Source organism: Clarias gariepinus, chromosome 24 (assembly GCF_024256425.1).
Source record: "Clarias gariepinus isolate MV-2021 ecotype Netherlands chromosome 24, CGAR_prim_01v2, whole genome shotgun sequence".
Taxonomy (NCBI): Eukaryota; Metazoa; Chordata; class Actinopteri; order Siluriformes; family Clariidae; genus Clarias; species Clarias gariepinus.
Genome location: NC_071123.1, coordinates 18525371 through 18551487, shown reverse-complemented (window position 1 = coordinate 18551487; position 26117 = coordinate 18525371). Strand labels below are relative to the sequence as shown.

General features: G+C 39.2%; 1 protein-coding gene across 2 annotated transcripts; it reads right to left on the bottom strand.

Annotated features, from left to right (window-relative positions):
* Window positions 1–750: 750 nt before the first annotated feature.
* gucy2d (guanylate cyclase 2D, retinal) lies at window positions 751–25663 on the bottom strand. Of its 2 annotated transcripts, XM_053485876.1 has the most exons (20): window positions 25508–25663; window positions 23628–24457; window positions 20467–20768; window positions 19794–20169; window positions 18149–18230; window positions 17237–17354; window positions 16512–16631; window positions 16269–16343; window positions 15181–15357; window positions 12077–12233; window positions 11325–11474; window positions 10989–11137; window positions 9901–10064; window positions 9617–9809; window positions 9143–9317; window positions 8042–8140; window positions 5548–5642; window positions 3639–3724; window positions 3430–3528; window positions 751–1964 (listed from the first exon to the last, which is right to left on the bottom strand). In XM_053485876.1, the coding sequence occupies exons 2-19, from the start codon at window positions 24445–24447 to the stop codon at window positions 3444–3446; spliced, it is 3423 nt and encodes a 1140-aa protein (XP_053341851.1). In that variant the 5' UTR covers window positions 24448–24457; window positions 25508–25663; the 3' UTR covers window positions 751–1964; window positions 3430–3443. The 2 variants fall into 2 exon arrangements, 1 of the variants encoding a protein (XP_053341851.1); XR_008356299.1 differs by lacking the exons at window positions 751–1964; window positions 3430–3528; window positions 3639–3724 and having other exon boundaries at window positions 5557–5642; window positions 9171–9317.
* Window positions 25664–26117: the final 454 nt, after the last annotated feature.

Sequence of the window (26117 nt, the reverse complement as noted above, 5' to 3'; positions counted from 1 at the left end):
CGTGTCATTTATGAACTACAGGCAATTCGGGGAACACCAATTTACATAACTTGCATGTCTTTGCACAGTGGGAGGAAACCAGGATACGCAGAGGAAGCCCACCAAGCACAGGGAGAACATGCAAACTCCACACACACAGACCCAAGCCGGGAATCAAACCCTGACCCTGGAGGTGCAAGGCAACAGGGCTAACCACTAGGTCACCATCCCACTGATATAAACCGTTTACTTTGTGGTCGATACCGCAGATACCTTCATATCCTCTGGAAGGGGATTTCATTAGTTTCCAATAGATTCCAATATAATCTGTATTCTAATGAGAGATGTTTTTCCAGGGAATAATGTACATGTTTATTATTGATGTTTGGATTAGTAATATAGGCTGAGGTTATTTGTGACCCCAAAAATTGTTATAACTATTGATTGACATTTAAAAAAAGAAAAGAAATTAAGAGTTCAAATTATCATTACTTAACAGTAAACATTAAAACAGTATGCTATCAATAATAACTGTATCTACAGTACATTACATATACAGACAGACTTCTCTTTACATTCCCTTTAATTTAAACAAAGTCAATTTCAAATAAACTTATAAGGGTAGTACAGTAATGGTGTGTGTGTTTGCAAGAGAGGGGGAGGATTACTATCACCTTTATGCAAATTAATAAAAACAAAGCATTTTTTTTCCACTAAGACCAATTATTATTTTTTTATTCTTTATTTCTGGAAAAAATTTAATTACCATTATTTACAAAAAAAGCTCAAGATGCTCACTAAGACCATGCTTGCTAAGACCAATTTTATTTACATAGCGATATCTCAGATTCACAGGCTGACATTAACTACTGTACATTCTACAGTGACAGAACCCTGCAGTAGAAAACATGGCCTACTTCAGAACCTGAACAAACAGTTAAGCTCAGCACACAAAGACGTGGCAGGTGATCCTGCAGTCCAGCAAAACTGCACCTGGAGGAATAACAACATCCAAGAACCCTTGGCAAAGTTTCCCTGAGCTCCATATATCAGCTTGAATGTTGTGCATCATCGTGGAGGTGATGAACAAGACATTCAGGCTTTGTCATGATAAGAAAACGGGATTGCACGTCACAATACATGTACACATGGTCGGATGATAAAAACGTCGTAAGTGTGTGTGATAACAGGATTTCCTGTTAGGCTGAACGTTTTGATTATATTAACTTTGGGGCAAGAATTTTTTTAATTGATATTATACAGCAAGCTATAAAAAGCTTTATAAAGCATCTGAAAAGGTTGAGAGAGTTTTATCCTGTTCTTTCGGCTACAGAATTTGATATCTTATTGTGTAATCTTGGCCACCCGTAACGTTGGTTGAAATTCGGAAATTAAAACAGTTTTTCCAAAATGAACACAAAGTGTAGAAATTTAGTTAAAATGTGACACACTCTTATCTCTCTCAGTTATACTGCTCTAACTTGTAATATTCTAAGCAAATAACGTAAATACTCGTTAAAAAAGACTCTTTTTTTAGTTTCCTCCACTTTTTTACAAAATGAAATGTAAAAACATCCACAAATCATAATCATACATCATACGTAATCTTTTAATCAATTTCTTTGTCCTTTTGTCAATTCGTAATTATCTTCAATAGAAATCTGATTTAAACACCGACTACAACTACAAAGCTTTATTTTTTTTAGATACACATCTAAACAGGCATTAGTTAGTGTATTGGCTACATTCTGGTTTAATCTGTGGCAGAATGGCAGTGGGTCATATGGAGAGGCTGAAGCAGTATAATATCCTTGGGGGGGAAAAACATCTCTGAAAGTATGTTTTGGGAGCATCAGAGAGTAGTAGGGGTATGAGGAAATAAGGGCATCTTCTTTCGTCCCACCCAATCCTGAATTATGCCTGAATCCGTTCCTGAGTGCCAGAGGTCCGTGTGCAGCTGGCGGGGGGAAGATAAGCATCACTGCCTGCATGGCAACAAAGGAACATGAGGTTACGATTCAATGTGCAAATGAATATTCATGAACTACTTTTAGAAATGGTCTGCTCCCATATATGTGTGTGTGTGTGTTTTAAAGGTTTATATTATTGATAGGAATTGTGTCTCTTTTCATACAGTACACAACATTGTTTTATTCCGGCACCAGACATGATTGTAAGTAAAGCCTGTGATCATTTCAATATAATATTCTGCATTGCATTTGTTTAACAAATGGCAAAAAAACAACAAGATGTTTTATATATTTGCACCGACTAAGCTTCACTAATCACTCCTGCATGAATATTATTGTGTACTGTAATAAGGCACATGCTGAGAGATGAGAGTTTTCTCTGAAAGCATCAGGGTATCTATTTGTCTTGTCCTCATTTCCAAGAAAGCAGCTCTTTAGACAAGAGAGACGGATCATAATGTTCACCTAAAAGTGTGGGCTCGTTTATTATTAAACAGCTCCTAAGTGCAAAACAGCAATACACACTTCTCCTCATCCAGATTGCAGTTGATGTTTCTGATTGAATTAATGTTGTGCAAAATATGAAATGCACAACATAAAATTTAGCAAGTAGAAATAACAATGATGATGATTAAACCAAGTGCATGCAATCACAATCAAGGCAGTAGTTATTTATGTACTTTTTTTTATATAATCTTAATTCTCCAACCTAGTTTAAGCAATTTAGGAAATTTATAAGTCAGAAATGTAGGCAGTACTGCAATGCAGGTGTGTGCATCTTCTGTAATCCGACAGGGGGCGCTGCAGAACAGCAGTTTGATTAAATAGCAGTTTAATGAGAAGTACTGTAACTCTATGTCCTGACTACTTCTAAATCACTTTTTTTTAACAAAAATGTAACAGTAATTTTTGTATATTTTTTAAAATGAGGTCTTTTTTATTTTCAAAATTAGAATTAGACTCATAAAGAAAATTGAAATCAGAATTATAAAAAGAGAACATTATATTATTTAGACATATGTGCTGCCCTGTTTAAAAAAAAGGAAATCAAGGGATTATTTAAAAAAATAGCATTATTAGCATTTTATATTAAATAAAACTTTAAGCTTTCAGCTGCTCCTGTCGAGGGGTCGCCACAGCGGACCAACCTATCTACACACAACTTGGCACAGGTTTTACTCCCGATGCCCTTCCACCGGGACCGACAGTGCATGCAGCTGCTGGGTAGTTTGGGGTGGACGTAGGGTTAAGGATCTTCTTCCCTGATCCACAGCAGAACCCAATGGCAGCGGGGCTCGAACCCAACTCAGATTTAAAATCTTGATTCTGCCACCACTGCCCTAACCTTTTGCATATTAAATATAAAAATTCAAATGTACATTACCATTTATATCTGATAAGACTTCCGCCAGAGCTTTTGAATGATTTTTTTTTTTTTTTTGCAAAGTAAATGAATGTACAGTTCTTGCATATACAGTACCTAAACCTCTTTCTTTAACCCATCTTCTTTTGTCGGTCCAGAAAGCGTTGTCTTCTGTCCACAGGAATCTCCTCCAAGCTGATGCCATGGTTACTCGCCCTGTGTGACATCACATTACACAGATTTATGCCACTGTAACATGACCCAGGACTTATAAAGCCTTATAGGATTGTGTCATCAGAGAGGGTTTGTGCATGTCCGACTCTCACCCTGGAGTGAGATCTGGTGGAATAGGCAGGGGCTTGGTGAATCCGTCCTTTCCAACTAACCAAAATGTCTCCTCGACTCCTTTTCCCTGATCACAAGGAACAATGTAAATATAAGGGATAGAACGCAGCAGGATTTGGTGTTATAGGAAAATAATCAACAACAGGAGTATGTGGTGCAGATCCTTGTGAAATGGGATTACTGGGACCATTCCAAAGTTTATAATTTTCCTGTTAACCATGAGTTTAATTTTCCATATTGTGGAATGTTGTGCATGCTGAGATATCAGTACAGCTGTCCAAGTATTGAAAATATTACAACCATGCTGTTATTCAGGACCTCAAATGTGATACAGCTTTTATATATTCATTCCACAAACCCCATTTATTATCAACAGATTATGATTTGTATTTCTTTTATTTAACCAGATATTTTGCTCCACCAACACATATCCTTCCATAACTGGCGGAACCAACTAACTGCGACTGGCGCAGCAGGCGCCCAACAATTACTACTAACAGGGGTAACTACTGTATATAGCCAAAAGGTGAGGAAAATGAACCATGGAGATTGTGGACAGTCCTGTAAATCTTAAATCTCATAAGTTGGTATTTATGTTACCACTTATTCCACTTTAAAATATAAGCTACATTAATTTCCAGTTAAATTCCAAACTGCATTAAATGGAAACCTAGTTCACTAGGGAATAAAATAACTTGTTCTACACACTAAATAGTGCCCTTGATCAGGGATTACAGAGGAATTTGGGTTTCAGCCGTGTGTTACAAGCTAGTTATCTTTGTAGCTTGCCTAAGGTGTGAATAAAACAAACATAGAGGGAATTCGAAATGACGAGTGTTGTTGCGGACAACATAACATTATCAGATGTGTTTTTTTGCTGAAAGTGCTTCTGTAAGTGGTTTTCAATGTGAGATTTGGCAGGCAGCTGCTCTCTCCGTAGCACTGCTCAGACATACTTATACCCAAAGTGTTAGTGTAATGGTTAATGGTTATTAGAACACTTATGACATGGAGTGAAACATATAGTCAACTGTCCCAGTGCTGTTACCGTCTATTATACATACTAATGGAAAGTCTTATGTCCAATCAGATTGTTGTATAATTAATGTTATAAAATATCCGTGAAACAATTCATAACAGACACAGAACTGTTGCTTTAAAGGGGTCATCCAGTCCCATTTTTCATTAAATGTTATTATGATTCTTTAGGGTCCTAATGAAAATTTTGTAATATACTTTAATTAAAAATTCTCAATGGTTGTGTAAAAAAACACTACTTTTACCTGGTAAAAACTAGCTCTGTTCTCAGCAACCTATTTCAGTACATGCTCCTTTAAATGCTTATGATCTCTGCTGAGCCTGCCCCCCCTGGTCCCCCCCCCCTCTGTGGGGCGTGTCTTCACAACACACGTGGGGTATAGCCACAGGAGTGTAGTCCAGTGTGGGCAATGCTATGGACTGCATTACCCACAAAGCATTACCCACAAAGCATTTTGCTCCAGCTGCGAAAAACAATGGCCGACAACTTCTTCTCACTCGGGGCGGGTCTTTGCTAAAACACCAGTGTCAATCAACTATAGTAGGAGCGGCCTCTGTCGGTATGGCGTCACACGGCAAGGCATTTGCGATTGGCCTGATTTCAGAAGGGGCATGTTATTGTAATAAATGAAAAGAAAATCACTGGGCGGCTCTTTATCATCGTAGAGTGGTTGTGTACGCACTCTCCTAACACACAGTTCAGTCCAAACAGCTTGAAAAAGTGCATGTAGGACCGTATGACCCCTTTAAATATATATATATATATATATATATATATATTGAACACTCCCTGGCCAATCAGATTACAGAATTTAACAGCACCACAGTATAAAAGGTGTGTGTTAACTCTACCTTAAGTTCTGTTTTTCCCCTGGAACTCAGCTGGTATCCGAGGTTGAGCTCTCTCAGGATGTCGACTGTGCTCTGGTTGACATGTATTCTGTAAGCTGCAGGTATCACAAGCAACACCATTAAAAAAAAAGGCAACGTAGGAAAATGTCAACGTGAAGTCAGCAGTGTCTTAACATGGTCTGCACTGTCCATGTACATTCTGTATCTGGAAACAAGGGCTTGTCATTTCTACTATCTTTTTCGCTTTATTTGCACCATCTTCTTAACATGCAAAGGATGGCGTATAGTTAAATAAATGAGAAATGACTACTCTGTTATGTTCACATGTCACAACCTAGAAATTCCGATGATCATTAGTTAATTCCTACTTCACAAGAAAATCAAAGCAAAACTTCTGTTTGTAATCAAACAATATGGACATGCAGATATTTCTCAAGATGTCTTGCAACAGTGTTGTGCTTGCGACATTTTTTAACATCTGCATTGCCTGTTTTGTCACAGCCACTGTGAAGCCATTAGTGATAGCAAAGGGGAGCAACATTAATCACAAAGTGAGGACAGGGGGGAAGCTAAATTCTCCAAGAAGCCAGAGGAGGGAGCCATGGTCTTTACATGGCCAGATTAGGGATCGATGTTCTCTGCGAAGGAAGGGGTGGAAGGAACTTGCAGCACAAAGCAGGGTGGAGGAGAAATGTCTTAGGGAGGGGTATGAGATTGACATTTCCAGAGGAGTCAGAGTCACGTTCTCGGTGGAGCAAGAAGTCAGACCAACATCCTCAGCCAAATAGAAAGGATCTGGATGCAGGGTATCCTCAGCAGGGTAGGGTCTGAGTGGAAAAGTGGAACAATGTTCTCAGTAGGGCGTAGGGCAAGGGGTAGGCAAGGACTCCCTTAAGCCTTTCTTACATGGCCCTTCAGGCATTTAGTCAGGGATTGTAGCAGCATAGGAATTAAGTGCAAATTCTTAATTAATAAAAGCACAAAAAAAAAGACACAACCATGGAAACAGGTATGAACAATGTTGAAAACAAACATAAACTAAAGAGCATGACCAGCAACGAAAACAAAAACCCACAAGTTTTGTGTGTGTCAGGCGTGCTATAAATACTAGTGCTAATTAACCTAAAACGTACCTAAGATGCAGATAGTCATGTGACGTGGGGGTAGTGTCTGTCTGATAGGAAGTGCAGCACGTTCTGCACAAACATGGCAAACTAAATTATATATTAAAGAAAAATATACTTATATTATGTAAAATTAAATACTACTAAAAAGTGACCAAAATTTTACTAATAAAATAAAAACTATATACACACCTATATACTGTAGTGTAGTATAGTTTGTTTAACTCCTTGCACACAGACCCAAGGGAATTGAACCCTCAACCCTGGAGGTTCTAAACCACAGTGCTAACCACTATGGCTCTATATGGGTCTAGATGACTAATATAAATATTGGTAAGGGTATTTTTGTCTGTTTGTTTGTCTGTTTGTTAGCGCACACACCACAGAAAAACTACTGAATGAATTATTGATGGTTAAACATAAAGACTATTTGTTTATTACAGAGAAATGTACTTGTATAAACTATTAAAATCTTACTAAAAAAGTGATTTAATTTCAAATTCATTCATAATTTATGAAGTTAAACATATGTTGTCTGGAAATTATGTGTTATGTGTGAAAATTAACCACTTTACAGCACTACAGAAGCTACAATGCTATGTGCTAATGTTTAGCTAAGTTAGTTTTGCTAATCATGATCTAAGACTGCAGACAAAGCTTTACATTAGAAGGTGAGATATTTAACTGTTCAATTAAATTATTTTAGTGGGAGGATTTTACAACAAGAAAAAAAAAAGTTAGGGACCAAAGTCTAACTGTTTCTTTGTTTAACTTAAGATAGCGTTTTTATTTTTACCAAAACTTGAGAGAGAGAGAGAGAGAGAGAGAGAGAACGAGGGGGAAATAACTGAAAGTAAATTATATATTACAGAAAAAAATACTTGTATAAAGTATAAAAATCCTAGTGCCAAAAGCTAAACTGAAAATGGGTTGACATAAAAAAATAAAAATCCTGCAGCCATAGTGTCTTAAAGACATCAACATTACAATCAACTTGATTATAATATGGCCCTGCGACAAAGAGCGAAAGAGAGAGAGAGAGAGAGAGAGAGATAGAGAGAGAGAGGTTCAGGGAAAGAAAAAAAAAAGAACATGTTGTGTGAGGTCGCTACTTTACTTTTCAACTAAGGCAGAATTTTCTTTCTAATTCGGCTGATAGCCTTAAAAGATTACGGTGTGCTCTGCAGCTTAAGCTCTCTAAGCCTGTCTCAAGACACCCACTCACCTACTCACGCCCATCTGTATAGTTTTACGGGCAAGAAAGTGCAAGCAACTGGAACCTGCTTTAAAGAGTTTTCTAAAGAGCCATAAAATTACATCACCTTATGCACAGCTTAAAAATAAAACTCGTGATGCGTCTGAGTACTCACGCAACCCTGTGGATTCCATTCGAGACGCTGTGTTGACGGTGTCCCCGAACAGGCAATACCTGGGCATTGTCAACCCCACCACACCAGCTACAACCGGACCTATAACACACATACCAGAACCAGTACATACAAATAGAACAAAAATTATAGAATGTTTTTATTAGCAGGAAGCTGTATGCTAATTTGAACTTACTACAAACAAGTGAATGCAAATAGACGGTATGGCAAAGCAGTACGCATGCAGTTCAGGCTGCTTTGTGTTAATGGCATTGCAGTAATGGACTCAGGGATGGGCACCTGGTGCATAATTGGATGAGGAAACTAATTGGATATCGCCTAGAAATGGTGTCTCACTCCAAACGCCTGTCCATCAAAGGACAAAAACGAAAAACCTTTCTGACTTTAATAAAAGCTTAATGATAGAATACACTGCCAGTTAGAAGGTGTAACATGCTTCTGTATATCATGAAATATATTCAGATCTTCATAAAATAGCTTAAATGCATTGATATTAAGCATAGCAGTTAAACAGTTCTTTTGTATGTGTTCGGCTGACTTGTAGGTGCATTATGGTTGTTTCTGTGTCTTCCACAAACTCAGTTAACTATCACGCTGATTGGCTCTATTGATTGATGCATATAGCCACGCCCACCTCAAAGGAAATGTGCTGAATAAGTGAAAAAAAAAGGTAGATGTTATGACATACTCTGGCTGGACAGACAGACAGACAGACAGACATTTTTCTGAGACTGGCTTCTGCTGCTCCATTGTATAAAACATAAAGATATTATTTAAAAGCCAAGTTCTGATTAATGTACAGACATAACCTTTTTTTAATTTACAGTATATAAAGAATAATAATAGGAAACATAAAGCTAAAAACTTCTGATTTATATCTGTAACGTGAGATATTAAAAGCTGCAGGTAATAATTTGTGGTAGAGACAGGACAGTATTACTAAACTTGAGTATATCTTAAGTATATACAGTGTAGTGTTGTCTTGCATTATTTACACTTTTTTTAAGATAGCATTGTTTGTATGAAGTTGCAGATAAAAATGTTGTCTCTCTGTTTGTGTATGAATCCAAAATAATGGCTAACCAGAGTGGAGTCCAATGCGGATTTTTACTTTGACGCTGGGCATGTGTCTCAATTGGAACGTGCCAATACAGGACAGGATGTCCAGAGACATGTTGGCCATCTCAGCCGCGTGCCGGTTGCCGTTGCGGGTCGGAACTCCCGATGCCACCATGTACGCGTCACCGATTGTCTCGACCTGTCACCAAAAAATATAAGTGAAAGAGATGTGAAACAGCACAACTCTCAAACATTAATCCAAATTTACTCATGCATCTACATATTTACAAAGCACCAGTGTTGTACCCTTGAGCACGTTTTTTATAAAGTATCTCACTAAACCTGTTTTTATACTGTGGCTATATCATCTATATTAAATGATGTCATACGACAAAAAACTAATGTAACAACTCTGAAAGGCTTTATTCATAAAAAAATACCAAAAAATGACAAAAAAGTCTAGTTAGGTTTTTTGTTTTTGTTATGATGCAACAATACCTTGTAGACATCGTGCATGCCAATGATAGAGTCGAAAAGGGTATAGAGGTCATTTAGTAGGTCCACCACCTCGATGGGCTCGCTCAGGGCTGAGATGGTGGTGAATCCCACAATGTCGCTAAAGTACAACGTTGCCTCTGCAAAATGCTCTGGTGTCACTGGCTTCCCTTTCTTCAAAGCCAGAGCAACAGACCTTGTTTCAGGGGAGGGAAAGAAAAGAACTAAATTAATTTAAAATGATTGGCTCCATTGTTTGTCAGTGTTTGTGTGAGAGAGAGACTGACTTGGGCAGCATCTGGGCCACAAGGGCATCCGTTTTCTGTCTCTCCACTTCCAGCTCCTCCGTTCTCTCGCGGATCAAGTCCTCCAGATTGGTGGAGTATTGCTCCAGCATTCGCAGCATGGAGTCGATGATGTTAGTCTTTTTTCCTTTACTGATGGTCTTAAACTGCAGCAATGTAAAATGCACGAGGGTTTATGAGACAAACATAGAATGAGAATAAACTGTCGTGAGAGATCTGCCATCAATGTAAATGCATCAACTGCGACAAACGGGATTTCCAAAGAGGAGTCAAGAGTTGGGTTCAACCATGGTGTAAATGCAACGCTTGTGATGGAGACTATATTGAGTATACAGTTGTATAGAGGAAGAGTGACATTACCAACGTGTGCAACGCACTACTGTATGTAGAATAAAAAAAAGGTCACAGTGGTGTGATGAAGCCAAATTATTTTGAATGTATCTACCTATCTATACTTTATACTGTTTCTATCATATAAACTCAATCTCTGCTTATAATTGTATGTTCCTGTACCTGGCCCCTCTGTCACAGGGGTCAAAGGGTACAGATGAGCCAGGCCCAAGTTTCAGGGTGGACCCATGCAGTGGCTTATGGTTGACCCTTAAATGGGATGAACAACAGTTTTACTTACTGACTCATATAACTGAGAGTAAAGTTCAAAAATGTATTCCTCTAATTAAAACACAGTTTGCATAAGACCTCAAACCATCATGTGTTATTGTGAAAATGGTTCATTAGAAACACTTGGCCAATAAAATTATAGGTGATAGTGAACTGCACTATTTATCCATAATGTTATGATGTAATGCCTTATGACCTTTCTGCTTTATAATCATACTATGTATGGAAAAAAATGAACATGGCCTAAATGGAACTATAACATAGGACTTGTAAATGATCAATAAATACTTAATCTGTGTGTCACTAAACACTGATCCCCAAATGCTTATTTGAAATTGTCCATGTTAATGTTAGAGCTAAGTCTGGGTGAGTGTTGGTGGGCATGGGAGGGGCATGAGGGGCCCAATCCGGAACATTTTGATAACATCTAATGGCTGGCCTGCCTGTACCTGTTTGAAGATCTCCTCGAATGAGGGTCTCAGCTGTGGATCTTCATTCCAGGCCTGCTTCATGATCTGAATAACTTCCAGTGGAGCCTCGTCCATTGATACGGAGGGTCGGCAGAGTGGAGAAGGATTGCGTATCTTATCTACGATCTCTGCACACAACACAACCATGCTCACATTACTGTAAGTAGAATCTTCTAGGGTTTCAAAATGCATGTGTTCAGAGATGTATTCAAGGTTGTACAGGCATTCCACAGTCTCAAACAGATACAATATTGACATTGAGCTATAAAACTGTTATGCATATTAAATTGAACTAAAAATATAATTGTGTAAGACCTTTTGCCGGCATGTCCAGCATGCAGAAGGGAGCAGAGCGAGAGATGACCTCCTGCATGATGATGGCAAAGCTGTAGACATCACCCTTAAATGTTCCCTCATTCATCAGCGTCAAACTCCTTAAGAGCTCTGGGGCTGTCCACAACTGATCTGCAGGTAGAAAAAGATAAAGAAGGGATCCACCAACTTATAAATACATTCAGATTCTAAAAACTCAGTCTGGATGTTGATTAAAAGACCTCTAAAACACACTATATGGACAAAAGTATTTGGCCAAACCTGCAATGACATTGTATTCAAATACATACACCATCTGAAATTGGTCCCTTTTTGCAGCTATAAAAAGCTTCAACTCTTCTTGGAAGGCTGTCCATGATATTTTGTGCCCATTCATTCAGTAGATCATTTCTGAGGTCGGGCACTGATGTTGGACGATAGGGCCTGGCTCGCAATCTACATTCCAGTTCATCCCAAAGGTGCTTGATGGGGTTGAACTGTATCAGGCCAGGTCTATATAGTCCTTACTTTGTGCACTGGTCTTATTGAAATATAAAAGGTAATTGTTGCCCATAGTTAGAAGCATAGCATTGTGCAGGATGTCTTGGTATGCTAAAGCATTAAGATTGCCCTTCACTGAAGATAAGGGGCGTGATTTAAAAACCTGAGTTTAATAATTGGCCAAGTTCCAAGTTCTTTTGTCCATGTAGCGTAGCTTTTTAAAGGGTGTGCATGGCCAAGTATTTAAGTCTCACCCTCTGGTTTGTCGTCTTCCTGCATGATGTTTAAGGAGCTCATGATCTTGTTTAAACCATAATCTGTCACCTTTAGAACAAACCGGCCATCCACAACACAGTTTCGAGACTTCAGGCGCGCATGAACAATACCCCGATTATGCAGATACTTCATTCCCTGAAAGGCAACAATGAGATAACAGACCAAGGACAGAAGATAAACAAAAATACGTGGAAAAAACATCAGAACAATGCATACTTTCTGTTATATTATTGAATATAATCAATTTTTTATTCAATTGTGTAATTGTAAGTTGACTTCTAATATTCGAAGAATCAATTCACTCCACGTGCCCTTTCCCTTAAAATGTAATTTGATTAAAGTTAGTGGCAGAACTAATCTACAACAGACGATAACAATAGCTGATTCAAAGAGTCGACTCATTCACAGATGACACATCACTACGGAGCGGATGAGGTGAGGCCCAAGTGGCAGCGTGAGTAAACGTTATCGATAAGTTAGCTTGCAAAAGAATATGAGGCCCATTTATGAATTTAAATAAAGTTACCTTTTTTTTCTGTTGTCTGGAAATGCTACATGTGAAACTTAACCACTTTACCACGTTTTGCTAATCATAGTCAAAGGTGGAAGACAAAGATCTACAGTGGAACTTTGGATTGCAAGTAACGTGGTTTGTGAGTGTTCTGCAAGTTCCAAAGGTTTTTAATAAATTTTGACTTAAAAAACGGACAAGTCTTGGTTTAACGAGTTCCGAGTATCATGTATCAGACATGCGCTGAGTGTCACATGATCACGACTGAGCCAATGTTTTTTCTCTCTCTTGAGCTGCAGAATTGTGGGTAATCGTCTCCCCTGCTGAGTCTTAGTGCACGTCTCTTACTGGTATAATCAACATCCGTGCACGCGTGTACTGTTTACTATAACACTGTGACCGTGTGTGTGTATAAACCATATTTTCTTTTGTGTGTTGTATGAATGTGTGAACAGCGTGGGTGTAAAGCAAAAGCAAATCTCATTGGAGAGGTTAAAGATCCATTTTCTCTCTCCGTATATCAGCCAGTCATTATGTGTTTGCACGTGCGTCATTGGACACCGTGCCCCTTCACACACACCCCTCCTCCTCTCGCCTTTACACACACACACACACACACACAAACACACACACATGCACCATCCTCCTCTCGCCTTCACACACATACACACACACACACGTACACTCTCTGCGCTACACAGAAACACTGCTCTGTCGCGATTCTTTTCAAAGGTAAAGTGCAGGTGTTTTTTTTTATTTACAGCAGTGATTTTATTAGCGTGCACTCACACGAGCGTTATTAGCGATTTTCCTCAGATAAAACAGTTTTTCCATTAACGTGTTTGTGTGTGTGTGAGAAACTTAAATAAGAGAGGAGGATGGTTTACTGTGTAAGATGAGAAAAGAGAGAGGGGAGGGGCTGATTCCTCACCTTTTCTTACTTTTGCTTCACACACACACACACACACAGCGCCTACGCGCATAAACGGAAACACTTATCTTCGGATTTATTTAACTTTTTTAAAAGGTAAAGTGCAGGTTAATTTGTTTTATTTTTATTTTATATTTTGTATTAATTATTTTTATGTATATATTTTTTGGGGCTGTGGAATGAATAATTTGAGTTTCCATTATTTCTTCCTAATCTGCGTTGGTTTGCTGTAAGGGACTGCCCCTAGAGGGCACTGTGGGGGTCATTAAAGGAGCTGACCTGCGCCGAGGCAGCCAATTAGAGACGTTAAAAAAAGCTGTTAGTTTTGGGAAACTGGGTCGAGCATTAACACTGTCTAGTGGGCCTTTTGTTCGGTTTATTTATGTTGAGCTGGCTCTGATGCTTGTTTTCTGGGGGGAATGTATTTAAATGTATCTTTGGGTTTACCTGTGTTTAGTGTCATATTATTTCCAGTTACTGTTTGTTTCTCCCTCGTGTCTCTAGTGTCTCCCCCTGTCGTCAGTCACAGCTCTAAGCCTGTGTACGTTCTACCAGTGTGTGTTGTTCATAGGTGTGTGTGTGTGGGTGTGTGTTGCTCATAGGTGAGTGTGTGTATTGCTCATAGGAGCACGTGTGTCACTCATAGGAGCATGTATGTGTGTTGAGTGTGTGTGTATCGCTCATAGGAGCGCGTGTGTGTGTGTGTCGCTCATAGGAGCGCGTGTGTGTGTGTGTGTCGCTCATAGGAGCGCGAGTGTATTGCTCATAGGAGCGCGTGTGTATGTGTGTGTCGCTCATAGGAGCGCGAGTGTATTGCTCATAGGAGCGCGTGTGTATGTGTGTGTCGCTCATAGGAGCGCGAGTGTATTGCTCATAGGAGCGCGTGTGTATGTGTGTGTCGCTCATAGGGGCGCGCGTGTGTCACTCATAGGAGCGCGTGTGTATGTGTGTATCGCTCATAGAACATGTGTGTGTCGCTCATAGGAGCGTGTGTATGTGTGTATCGCTCATAGAACGTGTGTGTGTCGCTCATAGGAGCGCGTGTGTATGTGTGTGTGTCGCTCATAGGAGCGTGTGTGTATGTGTGTGTGTCGCTCATAGGAGCGCGTGTGTATGTGTGTGTGTCGCTCATAGGAGCGTGTGTATGTGTGTGTATCGCTCATAGGCGCATAGGTTTTATCCCATCTTAAAGAGCTTAAGTTTGATGTCAAACGTATGTAAGGTTGTATGTTTTCAAGCTAGTGTCCCCACATCAAGCTTGTGTAAAACAAATGTCTCAGGGTGTTAGAGCCCGTGTGTGTTAAAGCCTGTGTCACTACATAGCACTTTTGTTTAGTGTCCCAGGTATTAGAGCCTGTCTGTGGTCTATCGAGCCTGTGTTACGACCTTGAGCTTCAGTCCTTATGTTTCTTGTGTGTGTTGTTTCTAGAGCTCTCGTACCGTGGGTTATACTTGAAGAACTCCTGGACGTGTATGCTGAACGAGCCAGTGTTTTGTTTGTTGTGGTTTTGAGTATGGTTTGTTTGTTTAAATAAAAGACTTATTTTATGTTGCGACTTTTAATTTCAAAAAGAAATTCCATAAATGTTTTTTTTTAAACAGAAAACCTCTCTCTTTCCTTCGTTTTCTGCTTGTCTTACCCTGATCAGATCCATAAGCAGAGATGATTTGAACATCCAGTCGAGTCTCATTTCTTCATTGTTAAGTAAGTCCTCCAGACTGCCTCTTGTGCAGTGTTCAGTCACAATGCCGAATATCCCCGAGTCCAGGAACAGGCCCAGGAACAGGTTTAGGTTCTCCTGACGCATATCCCTCAGCTGCACAGAGTATAAGGTGCAAAGGTGTAAGCCTTCTATTCTTATTAGCACTGTTTAAACTAACCCTAAATCTTCACCAATAATGGCCCAATCAGAATAAAAATGCATTATGTAACCAATTAAAACAGAGAATTAATAAACCTTTGATAATATGTTCAATGCTCTGTGATGGAATAGACCCTGTCCAGGGTGTACCCCACCTCACGCCCCAAGTCTCCCCAATTTTCCCGGCTTTCCACAACCCTTTATAGGATAAGTTGTATAGAAAAGGATTGAGTAAGAGTAATATGTTCAGTTCAATAAGAAAATATTTGATCTGATTGTTTCTCTCTTGTTGAGGTTTATGTTATCTTGCGCAAACAGTCCCTTCCGGTTTAAATCATCTTTAAATTCATCAGATCATCAATGAATTTATATTTTCTCAAATAGGGTTGCCAGGGTTTTGCTGACAAAATCACGTCTACAGTATTATTATTATTATTATTAATATTATTGTTATTATTATTATTATAGAACTACTACAGAATTATTATATCTTTTTCACAAAATGTAGGTTTATTTTTATTACCCACCCAAGACACATTTTATATACCAAGATGACAAAAATCAACCAATTTGTTAGTTGTCACATTTGAATAAACTTTTTCTATTATTTTTCCGCAGATTAAAGGCAGTATTGCATTGCACGTGTCAAAAAAGTTACATTCTGGTTAAATGCTTTCATTTGCATCAGATCAGTGTCTCTGTGAACAGTTAAGTTAAAATCTTTAATCAAAACAATCAAAAATCAGTTTAGGAAATATTGTACATGTGAGCTCAGCTATTGTCTGTGTTCTTTCACTTATTCTTTAACCACTTGCTAATACTGTAAATTCTGCCACTCTTTCACTCTTTGTGCTTTTCTATCTTACCTTGATGAAGATGGCTTGTGTGCTGTCGGTGATCTCTGTGACAGTATGACATTTCTTTAACCATACCCAGTCACCCTGCCAACAAACAACATATACTGTAAGAACACTACACATACAATGTATAAACACTGTACAAACTTTCCACAACATACAGTAAGAATAAACTACTTTTAACAATACACATTATTTAAAAAATGCATGGTGTACAGTATAAGGCCAGTACGATTTCCTGTATTCACGCACCTCAAAAACAGCCACATTCGAAATTTCGGGAGTGGATGTGAAGTAACTTCGTCCCGAGACAGACTGACGGGGGGTTTTGTCATCTAACTGATTTTTCACTGTACTCTCTTCATTTAGCCTCTATGGACACAGAAAGAGGTTTATCACAGGTTTGTGCCGTCTTTGATATCAAAGTCCATACATTAGAGGTCACGTTTGTAGTAGATAAAATGAGCAAAAAAGTAGGACACACCATTAGGTAAGATGTACGAGTAGCGGTCATAAAATTAGTATTATCGTATGAAAAAACTACAACTTCTTGTTTAAAAAACTAGAGGGTCCAAAACAAGGCGAAGCATTATGGAATGTTCATGAAGGGGGTTTGCCTTCTCATGACAACCCCCATTCAACCCACAAAATGGTGAAATGGTACGAATTTCTGCCTTATCCCCCTTACTCCGACCTCGCACCCAATGACTTCTTCCACTTCCATTTGAAGAAAATACTTTGTGGCAGGCATTTCAAAGACAACAGGTGGAACTTTTCCTCAAGAGCCAAATAGAAGGCTTCTTCAAAGCGTATCTATCATTTGAAGAAATGTATCGCCTTGGGTGGAGGATATAAAGAGAAGGACTGAGCTCACGACCAATGTTCGTTTTCATTACATTATTATTTCTTAGCAATAATAACAATTTTATGACCGTCCCTCATCAAGGACGAGGTCATGGTGGTACAGTTTTACTAACCCTCTTGCTTAGTTGAGTGTTAATAAAGACCAGGTCATCCAGTGTAAGCACTATCTTAGAGGGGGTTGAAATTCCTCCCCCTCCAAACCCTCCCAACACACCCAGCTGTCCCGTCATCCTACATACAAAAACATAAATATGTATCAAGCAAGATGGTGTATATCTCATAACCATGCAAAATGCAGAGAACAATGAGAAACTCAGGATGTATGTGTAAGATTTGCTTTTCACTAATTTCAAAGGAACAAATAATTTTCACAGTATTCTTATAATCTTATCATAGCTGCGCCTTCCAGTGACTTTTTTAGTAAAGTCTATCGACTCACCAAACACTTTGACAATACTTATAGGTGGTTAATTTCAGGAAGGAATATAAGTTTTGGAACAATTAATATTTTTTGACATTTGGCCTGCGTACACCACCACAATAAATTTTAAATGAAACACAAGGCAGCAAGACTCATAAACATGCAGAAGATGAAGGCTGAAGTCAGCTGCAGTAAAGTTCTGACAAAGCATCCAGCAAAGCTTTCTTGGAGAAAACTCAGCATCTTGTTCATGTCCATGGGTCTCAGACTTTAGGCATCATTGATTGCTCTGGATTTTCATCCAAGTATAAAAAGCAATTCCTATTTTTGTAATTATGCTTATACTTTAATTATATGAGCCTCTCAAAATGGGGGTGTGGATGTAAATGACTGTAATTGTTCAATGGGTAATATCACCCTTTTTTTTGAAACTTCTTGAATTAAAGCTAAAAGTCACTTGTGTTTCAAACCAAGTTCTAAGTGGTGGTCTACAAAGGCCAAATGCCAAAAAGACGTATCATCATTTCAAAATTTATGGACCTGACTGTGTGAGGAGAAGAATCAAAATAGAACTGAACTATTAACCACATAAATGATCTCTTACTTCATGTGGTACAGGAAAACACCGGCAGCAAATAAAGCACAGAAAAGGAGGCAAAGGAAAAAGAAGGTCACTCCATCCATTCCTGCCCAAAAAGAAAGAAAGGACCTAGTAAAGCTGTGAAAATACAGCAACAAATAAAGACAATGGATATATAATAGAATAACATTGCAAGTAAAATAGTTATGGTGCTAAATACACCATATGGACAAAAGTGTTTGGGAAAACCTGCAATGACATTGTATTGTAATATGGACGTTGTCCCCCTTTTGCACAGGTTCACAATATTTTGGAGTGTTTCTATAGGACTTTGTGCCCATTCGTTCTGCAGAGCGTTTATAAGGTCAGACACTGATGTTAAACGAGAAGGCCTGGCTTGAAATCTTGATTCCAGTTGATCCCAAAGGTGCTCGATGGGGTTGAGGTCAGGGCTCTGTGTGGGCCGGTCAAGTGCTTCTACACCAAACTCATCAAACCATGTTTTTATAGTCCTTGCTTTGGGCACTGGAGCACAGTCTTGCTGGAATAGAAAGAGCCGTCCCCAAACTGTTGCCACACAGTTAGATTAGCATTGTCCGATGTGTCTTCGTATGCTGAAGCACTAACATTGGGAATAAGGGGCCTGATTGATTAAAACACCTAAATTCAATAATAACCAGGTTTGGCCAAATACTTTTGCCCATATAGTGTAAGATGCTAATTACAGTATGGTTGCAGCTTTGAATGGTTGTCTATGGAATTAGATTCTAGACCAAATTATTAGACCAAAATCCTAAAATCCAGGGCCGAAAAAAGGAGAAAAAAAGTTTTATACCATGTCGGTGTTTGTTACTTCCTCTTTGGCCAGCTGTTAATGAGTGTGACTTCATTGGCCAGCTGCTGTTTGGGGCAGGGTTACCTTGCGGTTAATGAAGTCCTTCCTTTATGGCCAGATGCTTTAAAATGCTCTTAGACTCTATGGACAAGGTTTCTGGTAAACACTGCATGCAATTGGAGTATGCAAGTGGAGTGTATGCTAATATAAAGTGTTTGCAGAGGACACATGTAATGAAGATGCCATTCATTACCCCCTGCTTAATACCAATGGCCAATGAGGACGTGGCACTGTAAGTGCCAGAAGAAACTGAAAGCTCAGCATTGAAACTAGAAAACTGAGGAACAGAAGTAACAAATTCAGAAACAAAACTGTTTTTCTTTTAATGTGAGTTTTTTGATTTGCAAATATCCTTATTACCTTTCAGTTTACCCACTTATTCATTTGGGTGCCTGGAGCCTATGCCAGGACACTTGGAGCACAAGGCTGGTGTACCCTATACAGAATGCCAATTTATCACAGGGCACACACACGACAGTCAATTTGGGAACATCAGTTAGCCTAATCTGCATGTTTTTAGACTGTGGGAGGAAACCAACCAAGGAGAGAACCTGCAAATTCCATGTACTGTACAGGGCAGGAATCAAACCCGGACCCTGGAGGTGCAAGGCAACAGCACTAACCACTAAGCCACCATGCCGCCTTCTTGTCAATCTTTTTTTATTATTCTTTAAAAAGAAAATCTAATTCCATAGTTTTTTAAGTACTTGATGTAATGTTAATAAATTAAATCTTCTTTAAATTGCACCAATTCTCAATAAGAAATTTTTTTACCACCACTGCAGGCCACGTAGCTGCTGAACCAACAGTTGGGGTCAGTGCTGGGGGAGGCACCAGCAAAGTGGATGGACTTCCCCATGTACTTGAGTGCACCAAATTTCCCATATGTGTGCGGCGCCTCCAGGACATGGGTCCGCTGGAGGGTGAAACCAGTGCCATCTGTGTCCAGCACCACATAGCGTGCTTGCATACCCTCGCCATTGGTGCCTGCCGAGATGGGTTGATTGAAGCCACTGAACTCGAAGCCTCCCATGTTCTGGGCCAGAGCCTCACCTGTTACCCGTCGGCCTTCTCCAGCCAACCTACTCGTCTCTGTCGCCATGGCCGTGTAATACAGCATGTTGTAAATGGTGCCAAAGAATGGAGAGACCTTACGAGAAAAGAAAATCTCAAAATGATTCCAACCATTTAGATAATTATACAGATAATCTTTTTAATATGTTTTAAGCACTGGCAAAAGTACTTATGTTCCATTTGGAACCATAATGTTTTTTCCCTCTTTTTGAAGGAACCCTTAAAGGTCCTTAAATGATCCAACGCAACATTTGACACCTGATCACATTTGATCTCTAAGTTCAAATGTCCCTAGCACTGGGATATACAAACAAATATGTTTTTATTTCAAGCTTAATGTAAGGCATACTGTAAGCCCACCCCCAAATCTCACTTGTTCGGGCACAGCACTGCTGCGGATCTCGTAGCTATCCTGGGCTTCTTTGAAGGCTTCATAGAAGTTCAGCTCTCCTTGGTCCATAGTGATTGTGAGGACTCCATCATACGCCCGCCGCAGTTTGGTGTCATTGGCGAGTACTGAATAGGTTGTATTTTTATATGGCAGTGCATACAATAGGGTATCATAAGGGATGAAGATGTATCCACGATCTATCATGCGCATGCTCATTGCCGTTGTCAGTAATTTGTATTGAGCTTCTCCACCCATAAGAACAGAGTGCATGCACATAATAATCACTAAAATGACAGACACAGATAAATAAAAATTAAATACAAGTTAGGGTTTGGGGAAGTAGAATTGAAAGAACTAAACATTTTTTAAGAAATAAATCTACTTAGCATTCTTTCATTCAGAAAACCTACATTTAATTTTCCTTTGGCAATACAGTGGAACCTCGGATTACGAGCATAATTCGTTCCGGAAGCGGGCTCGTATTCCAAAACACTCGTAAAATTATTTAATTTTAATTAGAAATAAAAATATTCATTCCACAGCCCAAAAAAATAAATACATAAAAATAGTTAACACAAAAAGTAAAGTATTAACCTGCATGTTACCTTAAAAAAAGTAAAAATAAATCCCGACCAATAAGTGTTTCCATTTATGTGCACAGGCGCTGTGTGTGTGTGTTTCTCTCTCCTGCGCTGCTGAGTGTGTGTTATGTGTAATTTGACACCGTGCCGGTTGTGTGTGAGTGAAGCACCCCCTCTCTGTTTCACACACACACACACACACACACACATTAAAGGCGAGAGAGAGGAAGAGAGAGATTGTGTGTGCACCGGCACGGTGTCAAATTAGGCGCGCGCACACACATAACACGCACTCAAAAACTGACACACACTAACAACGAGAGTGCATAACATAACACACACACTCTGCAGCGCAAGAGAAAGAAAAACACACACACATAACACACACACTCAAACAGTGACACACAGTAAAGGCGAGAGAGAAAGAGAGCGTTTGTGTGTTTGTGTTTGAACAAGCGTGGTGTCAAATTATGCGCGCACACACATAACACACACACACACTCTGCAGCGCAAGAGAAAGAAAAACACACACATAACACACACTTAAACACTAACACACAGTAAAGGCGAGAGAGAAAGAGAGCGTGGGTGTGTGTGTGAGAACCGGCGGTGTCACACACACACACTCTGCAGCGCAAGAGAAAGAAACACACACACACACACGGATTGATTATACCAGTAAAAGACGAGCACTAAGACCCAGCAGGGGAGATGTAACCCGCAGCGCCAGTGAGAGAAAAACCGTTGTCTCAGTTGTAATGATGTGACGCTCGGTGTCAAAATAAGAAGCGCATGCGTTACACATGATACTCAGAGCTCGTAAACCATGACAACGCTCGTTTTTTAAGTAAAAATTTATTAAAAATCTTTGCTCGTCTTCTGGGACACTCGTAAACCGCGTTACTCGTAACCCGAGGTTCCACTGTACAGACTTATTATCTCTACACAGTAACAAAACAAACAAAATTATAATTGTTTATAAGAAGGACAATCTCAGGATAATCAATAAGATTGATAATATTTGGAAAGTGACACAATTGTTGCATTTATGCCACTGTACACCACCACAATGGTTTTCAAGTGAAGCAATCAAGAAGTCATTAAAATTGTTTTAAGTTCAATTTTAGTTGAATTCAAGGGGATTAAAAAAAACATGACATTACCTTTATAGAAACTATATAAATTTCTTTTCAACTTCTGCCATTTTAACATTGAAAAGCTTAAAAGAAAACTAAAATTAAATTGTTGTATTAGTTTTCACAAATCAAGTACCCAAGCACATCACCCTTAAGCTCCTTTGCCACGTCTTTATAGCAGCTGCCTTCATTTGCTGTTTGTTTGTGGTCTTTCTACCTTTAGCTTTGTCTTCAGTAAATGGAAACCTTTCTGTTTTGGTGTGGCTGAGGTCAGGTGCCTGGGTTGCTTCCATGGTATGTTTTGAGTTGTTAATTATTTGTACTGTGAACCACTGTCCTATATGTTTTGCAGCATTTGACTGAAATGGCTCGGTATACCTTAAAAGCTTCTGTCAGTAGTTAGATCATCAATAAACAATCACGACCCAGTTTCATCGTGTCATAATTCTGCCACCACCATGTTTGTCATTTGACCTGCATATAATTCACTTCCAGTGTTTCTGATACAGGTGATCTTGTTTAAAGATTAGACAGACTTTTTTGTGCAACTATTTAGCCCTTTTGTTTTTGATTGTTACCAGTAGTTTGCATCTTGAGGTAAACTCTCTGTACTTACATTAATGAAGGCCTCTCTATATTGTAGTGCTCTTACCTCCACTAGAGTTTTTTTGAGTTTTCTCAATTTTGTAAAGCAGTCTTTCATCACCAAGGAGAAAGTTTTGTAATCACTTTAGTTTTCCATGGCCTTTAATGCATTCATCATTTTTAAGTATAATTCAAATTGATGTTTCTGCTCTATCAGAACCTTGATAAGATTGTTTGGTTTTCTTCTGTCTTTTAGATGGTCTCCTTCACTTGAATTGGCACTTTTATAAACTGCTCACATGAACAGCTACCAAATAAAAATTTACATTTTACATTTAGGCATTTGGCAGACGCACTTATCCAGAGCGACTTGCATTTCTCATTATACATCTGAGCAGTTGAGGGTTAAGGGCCTTGCTCAAGGGCCCAACAGTGGCAACTTAGTGGTTGTCAGGTTTGAACCTGGGATCTTCCGAACCGAAGGTCCAATGCCTTAACCACTGAGCTACCCCTGGCTGCAACTCTTGTAATCAACTTCAGACCTTTGTCATACAGTAAAATAACTAAGACACAGACCGTATCTACTGTAAGACAAACCAAATGTCAGATGCCCATTCACTTTTGAGCCTGTGAAAATGGAGAAACTTTGTAGGAAAATGGTTTTAATTCTTAAACGGTTAATGCACTGTTTTGGTTTGCTGAAAGTCTACAATGCAATCACATCCTTTATTGCAAATCCATCATGGCGGGGTACAGTAGCGATAGTTTTAAAATTGTGGGACTGTCCAAAGGTTTTTTGACCTGACTGTATATTAATCCAAATACCCTTTCAACCACACACCTCTTACACGATCTGCCTCTCGAATTTTCTCCAGGGCTTTCCGTGGTCCGCCTTCCTCCATCTCAATGGAAACCACAGTGCTGATGGGTAGGCCAAGGGTACGCAATGAGGCAGCAAGCTCCTGTCCAGTTGCCTCCCATATGTCATTTTCCTCTGACACAATGGCTACATGTGCCCAGCGAAAGAAGCGCAGCATAGCAAACAGCACCCGGGATGAAAGTGGCAGAGGTCGCAGGAATGTTGGGTATGGTCCGTCATTCATGTTGGCTTTCAGGCATGCCCAGGACAAGAGACCCGCATTCCAGTTTTTCACCAGAAGAGCAGCAGAGGTGCAGTATCCAGGGTTGGCTGGCCCAAGGAAAACAGAGCCATACCCTTCCAACTCAATGAAGCGGGCCAAAGCCCTGGAAGTGTGGCAGTCCTCATTGATCAACGTGTAATCATACCAGTATCCTTTACTGAGGAAGGGGTCTTTATTGATGCGGGCCATAGCCAACCGAGCTGCCAGGTCAGGCAGGGCTTTGGAGTACATGGGGTCACATGTCCAGGGTCCCACCAGGGCAATTTTGAAAGTGGCACCCCAAACCTCACAGGGCAAATAACAGCAAATGAGCAGAGGCAGGAAAAACCAACTCCCCCTCCAACAATGTCTACACAACACACAGGTTGAAGATGTGGATGCACATGTCCTAGTGGGTGGGTCCTCTCTGTCATGTTGATCTGATTTGTTCAGTTTTTTTCTCAATTCTGTGTAAGGTTTTGCATGCCATCGTGGATGGTTCGACTGCCAGAGGAATTTAGAGTCTCTATGGTCAGTCATTTCGTTTCTCCTGTTACGAGTCAAGGAAATCAGAAAAGTATTGTTAGAGGACCGAATGTATGTGTTACATAATGACAGAGATATAAGGCAGAAGAAAGGAGAAAGGTAAGAGACAGAAGAAAAAAAAGATTTACTTTATCTTATCCGCATAGCCTGTAGGGCTGCTGACTTCTAACCCTGTCAAGTTGCCACCTGATGCCATGTGCTGTAGATACAGTAGCAACATAATACTCAATGCCTCAGTGCTTATTTATCCCCACGTGTATGACAAGCTAATTAGCAGGACTAGGAGTTATTAGCCATGAGCACCACCTGGGCCAGGGCATTTGAGGACAACTGAGGACAACAATCTTTTATCCTTTTTTTGAATTTGATTAGAAGGACTTTCTTTGGTTCTTTCTTTCTTAAGCATTTGCATTACACATTTTTTTCACTTTGATGCCATATCAAACATATCCTACTGTTTAGCATGTTCTTAAATAACGTTTATCTCCTGAGTTTTTGTTAAGCTTTATGTTAGTTATCTCGAAGCAATTTTCACGAGTTTAATTACATAAATCTTTAAAGCTTTCGGAGTACTGGGTGTTTTTGTTTTCTAATCTTAGTAAATTTAAAACTAATTAAGTGTGATGATATTTTAGGTTATAATTGAAAATATGTATAAAAGTCAGCTTTTATATATAGGCAAGGCTGGAAATTAGCAGAAGCCAAGTATGACTGGGATAATACAATAAATTAGATTTGACTTGCTAGGAAACAATCTAAATATTGGCATCTTGGTGAAGATTAAACACATTAATACAAAATAATTTTAAGGCAACCTTGATGAAAAATGTTTCACCCAATTATCAATATGTCAGAATATATTTCAATTCAATTCATGATCATTGTCGCAAAGCAGCTTTACAGAAACAATATATAAAATATATCACAATATTTCGCTGACAGTACTAGGTAAGACCTTAAAGCTGTGTAACACTTTTGTCTTAGTGAGTAAAATTGTGTTTAAAAATTTAGCCATAGACAAAATCAGACAGTGAAGAACAAAGATCGTGCTAACCTGGAATTATGAGTCTAAAACAAGGCCTTCTGGACTGAATTTTCCATTAAAACCCTGCAGTCTACGGAAATCCAGAATTTAAATACTCTCGTTTACTTCCAGTGAAAAATAAAAATGTGTCTCACTGAAACAACGATAATAAAAATAATGTTGTTTCTTAAAAAAAAAAAAAAAGGTGTTATTCCAAACAAGGTGAGGAGAAAAAAATCCTGGAAACCAGAAATTCCTTTCAACAATAATAGAACAATAGAGTTTCCTTGAAGTTAGAGGCTCCGTGTTGGACTAGGTCCTTCCCCAAACCGAGGTGCCTTTTGGGTGAGAGAAGGTAGAGCAAACACTTCTCCGAGCCCTGGCTCTAACAAGGAATAGACAGATTTAGCAAAGGAGAGATGAAGCGACAGAGGACAAGTGGAGGACAAAGGAGGGGTGGATGAAAGCCGAGTCCAGGTGGTGACTTTTTGACCTTCTTTAGTGTTTAATCCACAAAACTCTTTTTTATAGTGAATAATTATGGGTATAGTATATCTGTGTCTGAATGTAGAACCTATGAACACAGTTTCAGAATATTTTAAAAGACCCATGCTTTGCTCAATTAGTGCGTTAACACCCA

Coding starts and splice junctions, on each gene's coding strand:
- gucy2d (XM_053485876.1), bottom strand. CDS start 24,447: ATGACTGACCATAGAGACTCTAAATTCCTCTGGCAGTCGAACCATCCA. Junction 16,344..16,511: donor CGAATGTGGCTGTTTTTGAG/GTGCGTGAATAC, acceptor GTTTGTTGGCAG/GGTGACTGGGTATGGTTAAA. Junction 5,643..8,041: donor AATGGAATCCACAGGGTTGC/GTGAGTACTCAG, acceptor TGATACCTGCAG/CTTACAGAATACATGTCAAC.